This window comes from Chelon labrosus (genome assembly GCF_963514085.1).
Source record: "Chelon labrosus genome assembly, chromosome: 4".
Classification (NCBI taxonomy): domain Eukaryota; kingdom Metazoa; phylum Chordata; class Actinopteri; order Mugiliformes; family Mugilidae; genus Chelon; species Chelon labrosus.
This window is the reverse complement of record NC_140340.1, coordinates 11,138,356-11,146,836: the sequence shown is the minus strand read 5'-3', so window position 1 is coordinate 11,146,836 and position 8,481 is coordinate 11,138,356. Positions and strand designations below refer to the sequence as shown.

The 8,481-nt window shown below is 42.8% G+C and overlaps 1 protein-coding gene across 1 annotated transcript; it reads left to right on the top strand.

Moving 5' to 3' along the window:
- Window positions 1-428: 428 nt before the first annotated feature.
- On the top strand, window positions 429-7,773 carry LOC311486904 (solute carrier family 2, facilitated glucose transporter member 11-like; the record flags this gene model as incomplete). Its single annotated transcript, XM_084542926.1, has 12 exons — window positions 429-452; window positions 732-830; window positions 1,471-1,631; window positions 1,966-2,090; window positions 2,496-2,625; window positions 2,715-2,863; window positions 3,165-3,352; window positions 3,898-4,008; window positions 5,953-6,054; window positions 6,313-6,388; window positions 6,554-6,681; window positions 7,555-7,773. 12 exons carry the CDS (start codon window positions 429-431, stop codon window positions 7,771-7,773), a joined length of 1,512 nt encoding a protein of 503 aa, XP_084399052.1.
- Window positions 7,774-8,481: the final 708 nt, after the last annotated feature.

Genomic DNA, 8,481 nt, shown 5'->3' with positions numbered 1-8,481 from the left:
AACTGAACAATCCTCTCGGTGCAGGCGCCGGTACACGTGCACATGCTGCTGGGAGTCTGTTGGGCCTGTAATACACTTTTAGAGCGTTATTTATTCATTCATTCATTCATTCATTCATTCAACTACTAAGGCACACGCGCATTACTTATATCCAGTTTCAAGTTATCCCTTTACCGCGTCCGGCTCCTTGCACCTGCAACTTCACTAACTTCACTGCGCATGCGTCGTTGTTCTTCTTAATTACGTTCCACGAGTCCTGGCGTTCCTGAGCTCAGTGTTTGGCGCTTGCTCGGACTTGTAGGGGGGGTGGGATTATTATTATTTTTTGAGGTGGGCTGGCCCCTGGTTTCTTTTCGGACTTCATAAAGGCACCCGTCCTTCTTTTCTTTTTTTAAAATTGATATTATTATTACCACCTTTGATCAACCATGTCTCATGCTGGCGCACAGAAGGTAAATTCTATAAAATTGTGCTTTTCAAATCTTGAAGCTGATAATTGTCCGTTTGATTTGTTCTGAATTACTTGTTGTTGTTGTTCCTGCACCGGTGTTAGAGTGTCATTTGAAGGACTTTTGTTCTTTTTTAAGGTGATTTTATCTCATAAATAGTTATGAACCTGCAGAATGCCTCCATACTCCAACTAAACTTAGGTTAAATTAAATGTAGAAGAAGTGCTGCTCTTTTCAAGTATCTATCTATCTATCTATCTATCTATCTATCTATCTCAACAGGGCAGTCCTCTGACACTGGTGTTAATGGTTGCATCTGCAGCCATTGGAGGAACTCTTCAGTATGGTTACAACCTCGCCATAATGAACGCTCCCACCACTGTAAGCTTTTGTCTGTTTGTGTGTGTGTTACTGCCTTTTGGTTATACAATCATATGTAGATGTCTGCATACCATGTGGAGCTGAGAAGGTAAGTTTGGAGTGTTTGTAAATGTGTTCATTAACATTCTGCATGTATGTAGAGTTGCCAGCATCCCTGTTATTCCACATTTGGGTCACAGTGTAATTTGGCACAATCAAGAATTAGGTTACTTCTGTGTGTGATCAGTCTTTCTTATTGTCACACATCCAAATGTACTGTATTGTGCTCAGGAAGCTAAATCTGGACGCGGAGTAATACAGAGCGCAAACCTTCATCCACACCAAACAATTCAGCTTGCCCCACAGACACAAATACTTTAATCATTTAGACAGACAGTTAAATTGACTCGCCGATGCTGCAAACTGGCCCTAAACATTCAACAAAAATCAACACTATGTCTCCTGCCTATGGTGATTGTGTGCAAAAGTGTAAAAACAAACACTGTCACAGCAGACAGAGGTAATAAGTGTCAGATTTAATCTCTGCTCGGTTTGTGTGTGTGTGTGTGTGTGTGTGTGTGTGTGTGTGTGTGTGTGTGTGTGTGTGCATTGGTTAACTCAGGAAGACTTTAACCACTGAATATCACTCCCTTTCTCACAGTTTATCCAGACCTTCATCAACGAGACATTCCTGGAGCGTTGGGACATCCAGCTGGAGGACTACCAGGTGACGCTGGTGTGGACAATCATTGTCTCCATCTTCTCGTTGGGGGGTTTAGCTGGAGCTCTTATTGCTGGACCTATGACCATACACTTTGGGAGGTAATAGAAGATGACAAACTGAGATGTTCGCCACAACGTGCAGAGAGTGAATGATCAACCTGTTGACGTGTGTTCACTTACTTTTCTCATTCATTGGTATGCACGCGTATGACCCTGCAGGTCTGTTTCTGTTATCATCATGCTTCCATACTGCGTCTTTTCCAGAATGGACTTGCTCAATATCCAGTCTAGTACTTTCAGACTGACCCACCATATTGTTTTTGTCTGAGGATGAAGATTTTCATGCATCAAAGCACTTAGTATTCATGTAACGCGCCTAAATAGACGGTCTTAAACTCTGATTGACCTGTTGACCCTTGTTTCTCTCCACAAGGAAGAAATGCCTGCTGCTGAACAACGTTTTTCTCATGTCCGGTGCACTCTTGGCCCTGACAAGTAGAGCTGCCAAGTCATTCGAGATGATCATCATCTCACGTGTTCTAATTGGAATAAACTGTGGTACGTTTGGAAAAGTTTTACCCTCTGATTTGTATATGCATCATGCACCGATCAGGCCTAAAATTATGACCACCTTCCTAATATTGTGTAGGTCTCCCTTGTGCCTCCAAAACAGTTGTGACTCATCAGAGAATGGACATGGTCCTTCTGAGGGTGTCCTGTGGTGTCTGGTAACAGGATGTTGTTAGTTGGAGGCCTTTGGGTCCTATGGGTTGAGGGGAGGGGGCCTCTGTGGATCATCCCACATATAATGTTATGCCTGATCGGTGTACATGCAGCAGACTGAAATTAGAACTGAACTAAAGTGAGATGTTACTGTGGTGAGGGAGCCATGGGAGGGAAATGTGTTCAAATTAATTAAAATAATAATTCAGCATAAGCTCACAGGCGGTCTGTGTTTTGCAGGAATCAGCATGAACGTGCAGCCCATGTATTTCGGAGAAAGCGCCCCCAAGCACTTGAGGGGGGCCATCTCCCTGTCATCCGCTGTTTTCACAGCGTTCGGTGTCGTTTTAGGACAGGTGGTCGGACTCAGGTACGGTCAAACTGGGCTACTCTTGTCTTGAAGCGAAATAAAGATGTTTTGTAGATATCCACAGTAACGCTCGTATCATTTATTCGAAGAGAGGTTTTGGGCAGCGAGCCGTGTTGGCAGTACCTTCTCGCCAGTAATGCCATTCCTGGCATCATTCAGCTCCTCACCCTGCCTTGGTTCCCAGAGAGCCCCAGATACCTTCTCATCGACAGGGGGGACAAGGAGGCTTGCATTAACGGTGGGTTGCCGTGTTGCGTCAGCCAGTGGTGGAAAAATAATCTAATACTGTAATTTCAATGTAACTTTACTTACTTGTGTTCATTTTATGCTGCAGAAACCTTTATCCTTTATCCCACTGATTATCCCATGACCTCTTTAAGAACTGTCTACCTCACGAAAACATTTAAAACTGAGTGAAATGTCACATATTGACAATCTAATCATGTAACTTGAGACAGTAACTCAGTCACAACAGCTGTTTTTATGTCGAGTCTTAGAGAAAACGTTTACTACTTCCTCTGGCATTTTCTCCTGGTCAGCTCTGAGACGTCTGCGAGGCTGTGAGGTCCAGACCAGCGAGCTGGATGAGATCCTGCAGGAACAGGCCGAAACCAAGGGCATGAGGCCGAGCCGGCCCTGGGAGCTTTTCGCCGACCGCTCCGTGCGCTGGCAGCTCATCTCGGTCATGATCATCAGCAGTGCCATGCAGCTCTGTGGTAATGACTCGGTAAGAATAGTTCAGTGCACGTGCTTCCGATCTATTACATATTTTTATGTAACCCACGAGGCCCGGTGTAACCGATCCCGAGGTACAGAAACAGTATCCGATGTTACTTTGGCCTCTGCTAAGTTGGAAAGTTGACGAGGAATTTGAGACGATCCATCAGCGTTTTGTGCTGTGTCTGGATTACTTTACACTGCCTCAGGTCACATTAATAATGTACGTTGATGTGATGATGCTCACTAAATGAGCACTATATACTGTATGCGAGGACAGCTGCTTGTTTTGAATGAGCACTATGGACTAAATTGTTATTTATTGATTCTTTGCTTTCATGTATCTGCCCTGTAAAAATGCGTCTAGATTTATTTTCAGAGCTACACGTTGCCTTGTCACCAGAAAAGGCTTTTAACCACATGCTCGGCGGTTTTAGAGAGCGGACTGGGTATTAACGCAGTTAATACGAGTTTATAGAAATAATCAGCTTATCAGCAGTTTCTAACTATTGGTGATGCCCTGCAGTGCTCTCACATCTTCTGTCCTTCTTGCAGATTTACTTCTATGCATCGTACGTGTTCAAAGAGGCTGGAATACCCGACGATATGATCCAGTATATCACAATAGGCACGGGGACGTGTGAATTCACAGCCTGCATAATGTGTGTAAGTATCCGTCCTCAAAGCTCACGTTATGTAAGCAGCTGGGGGCGAACAGAGACTGTAGTTGGCATTCTTCTAAAAGCTTTAATGAAGGCTAAAGCCTCAGAATAGCCTTGAGAGGTGTACATACAGTAGGTCCTACTGTTTTTTTCACTTTTGGGAACACTTACGCTACATGATGTTACAGTAAAAGCTATCCAGCTTATCAGTCTTGATTTAACTGCTTGGTAGGGAATATAAAAAGTTCCTGTGCGCCTTCGATTGGACAGCTTCACTCACTACTTAGTATAAGATGAACATTTTACATAATTGATAACATAGCAAGCTTTTAAAGTACAACACATTAAGATTAAAGCAGAAGTCTCTGACCTTTTTGGCTCTCAGCGTCTTACAAAAAGCAGTGTGTACATTTCAGATGTTTATGAGTTGTTAACGGCTCCATCACATTCCCTCTAAAAGTGTCACATGGTTTCCTTTCAATACATTTTGAATTAAACCCCGTATCATTCATTCATTCATCTTCTGTAACCGCTTGTTCCTGTGAAGGGTCGCGGGGTACACCCTGGACAGGTCGCCAGTCTATCGCAGGGCTAACACAGAGACAGACAACTCACACTCACACCTACGACCAATTTAGAATCACCAATTAACCTAATGAGCATGTCTTTGGACAGTGGGAGGAAGCCGGAGTACCTGGAGAGAACCCACGCAGACACAGGGAGAACATGCAAACTCCACACAGAAAGGCCCAATCTTGCTGCGACGCATCAGTGCTACCTCGCCACTGTGCCCCCTTAAACCCCGTATCTCACCAGAAAGTAAAGTTTAGAGAAAAAGTGTGCACAAGGACCAAACCAGTACTTTAACTTTCATACTCGTTGCCAGTAGCTATGAGCTTTAACCTCAGTAGAAGTGATTTTTTCCTTCAGCTTTTACACTTCCTGGAGTATTCTGTCATTGTTGTATTGGCCCGTTTGCATAGCTTCCCTGTAAACCTACAAATAGCTTTTATAGATTCTGAAAATATGATGTTAATTGGTGGGTTCTTTTAGGAAGATCTTTTTAGTTTCAGTAGAGGCCGATTATCTGTTTCTTCATGTTTCCATCTCTGAGCTAAAACTAACTGAATGCGGTCACATATTTACTGCACAGCCACGGGGACTCATAGACACAAAGCAGATACAATTATTTATTTAAATGTAAAGCTATTAAAGCAAGCCCTGCGACGGACTGGCGACCTGTCCAGGGTGTACCCTGCCTCTACCCTGCCCAGTAGCTGGGATAGGCTCCAGCCCCCCTGCAACCCTTCACAGGACAAGTGGTTACAGAAGATGAATGAATGAATGAATGAATGGTATTAAAGCAATATATAATGATTAACGTCACGAAATACATTCCGAACTCTCATAAATATGTGCATATGTTTATGTTCTCATCAGGCAAATTAGTCGAGCATCATCTTTCCAACAAGTAGCAGCACATTTTGACGAACAATTCAGTTTATTATTATACCCATAAATATCAGAGGCTGGATTCAGTTGAAAGAAATGTCTTCAATTGTCATTTCCTGATCATGTATACTGTACAGTCTTCTTCTTTTCCTTTCTGCTGTTCTCTTTAGGGGTCACCACAGCAAATCTTCTGCTTCCATCTCACCCTATCCTCTGTAACCTCTTCTCTCACACCAACTACCTTCATGTCCTCCTTCACTACATCCTTAAACCCCCCTCTTTGGTCATCCTCCTCTGAACACGTCCAAACCATCTCAACCTGGTTTCTCTAACCTTATCTCACATGAGCTGTCCCGCTAATGTACTCATTCCTGAGCCTGGTCGCGGCCAGAGAAAACCTCAACAACTCCCGCTCTGCCTGATGTGTTCCTTTCTACTGTTTTCCTAATCTAAAGTCTGTCTCGAGTCATATGTGACGTGTTTTTGATGCTTTCAGAACCTGCTGATCGAGCGCAAAGGTCGGAGGTTCATGCTGATGGGAGGCTTCATCCTCATGACCGTGTGGGCCATCGTCTTCACAGTCGCTCTGTTATATGAGGTGATCGACTAACATAACTTTTTCAATGACAAATCATTTTTTATTCTGGATATCAGTTAATTTTCTGTCACAGTTGTCTTTGCTGTGTGATGAGTTGAATACTAAATAGTTATTGTACAGTAGCTGCTCTGAAGTTCTGCCCCTAAGACACATCAGTCATTATGAGTCGACATTCAGAAGTTTATATCTATCTATGTGTTGAGAGAAAATACTGTCAGATCTTTTCTTCTCATCTACGTTCCTCCTCGCGTCAAACAGCACCATATAAGCTGGATGCCGTACCTAAGCATGGCCTGTATCTTCACCTACATTCTCAGCTTCGGGATGGGACCAGGTCAGTTACTTAGCTTATTCATCAGGATTTTACATATAACATATAAGTCCTTAAAAATATCTCAAAATACCAGAATCCGAAGTGAAATGAAAGTGTTGAGGAAGCACGAGGCTTTGCTTTGCTGCGAAGGAATATTTACGATCAATATGTTTTATTCTTTCTCAGCTGGAGTGACCGGCATTCTTCCCACGGAGATCTTCAATCAGACCGCTCGGCCGGCAGCCTACATGATCGCCGGCTCCATGATGTGGCTCAACCTATTCATCATTGGGATGCTCTTTCCGTTCATAGTGGTCAGTCTGTTGAACAACCGTCCACCGCTCTGTGCATACATCCACTTATCAAACTAATAAAACGGCCACATACCTACAGCGTTCTAATTATATACTGGGAAACTTTTGGACCTGGCATTCATTCATGTGGATGTTACTTAGACATGTAGCACCCACCTAGACCAGACCAGGCACCCCGACCCCACAGCAATGACACTCCCTGATGGCAGCAGCCATCCCCAGCAGGATGCATCCTGACACAGGCACACACACACAAAAAAAAATGCTTTAGGAACAACTCAAAAAAACATGAAACTCAGCACAAGGCCTGGCCTCCAAATTCACTAGATCACAAACTGATCAAGTATGTGTGGGTGCATTCTGCATACTGCTCTCTTTCCCCACATACCCCTCGTTTAATGATCTCACCAGACAGAAAGAAAACATGTGTTGGTGGAGCAGACTTCTCAGTGTGTGCTCATTGCTCTTTATGACTGTACATGAACACATTTCCAGTGTGTACAAATGTATGAACAGTGAAAATTCTTCTTTTGTTACTGTGATAGAATAATAAAACACATCGAACTATAAATAATCTACTTGGGGGAAACAAAAAACATTAAATGAATTGTTGCGGTGCAAGATTTTCTTCTCATCTTTTGCCACCTTACAGCGCCTCCCGGTGTTCAGAGATCAGAACTGAAGAAATGAGAGATGACGACTGTTGAGATGCTTTATCTCAGATGTTTCTGAGTTGTAGAAATTCAAATTAAGGTTTCTGCGTGTTCCCTAAACATAAGGAAGTCTGTACATTAACAGTTTAACAGACATTAACCACCTGTTTCATGTCTTACATCTTGTCTTTTTTCTTCTTTTCTTTACTTCCCGTCACAGAGCGAGCTGAGCGAGTACTGCTTCGTGCCTTTCGGAGCGGTCTGCCTGCTGTGCGCGCTCTACATCGGCCTGTTTCTGCCCGAGACCAAGGGGAAATCTCTGTCGGTCATCACAAGCGAATTCCACAAGCTCAACTTCAAAGGCCAAGAAAAACATTTGGAACCGCAGACTCAAGCTCAGTATCAGCTGGGAGAAGTGTGCCTCTCCACGGCTTTGTAAATGGACTTTTTACTCCTGAAACACACACACCAAAGCTGTGTGCCTTGGTTTTACCTGACTTGCTTCAGTGCTGTCTGGCAGGAACGTTCTTATCACACATAGATGCACCTAAAATATCATCTGGAACATGTTTTCTATGAAGAGAATGGTTGTTTTCACATAATGTTTTGCTGTATTACTGCAATAACTGAAACTGCTGTATATTAAGCTAATGTGAGAAAGAAAAGAAACCTTCCAGGATTGATGTGTTTTTATTATCAGTCACAGCTTTAAACTGTATAGGCACCTGTAATCACTGCTGAGAAAACAGTCAGGAAAGTAAAAAGCAATGAATTTTTGATTTGATTTTTACATTTTCTTTTTAATCTTAGAAAAAAAAATAGCTGGGTACTCTTAGAGACATGTAGTCGAGGTAGTTTACACCTTATTAAATGCAAATGTGGAATATGTGAAATAAAGTATGTTTTATTAACAGCGTGTTTCATATTCAGTTTATCATACAGAGAAAATACAACAGCTCGCTCACAATGCAGATGAGAGAAGGGAAAAACAAACCGGCCCGAGTGTGAGACATGAAACGTAATAATTTTGTTTTAGTTGAACGCTGTTGGTTTGGTGAGCTCATCCCGTCAATCGTCATCTCTTTCCGTTCATTTATTTTAAGCCGGAATAATTGAAAAGACAAACTAGCCAGGAAGCTTTTTGTTA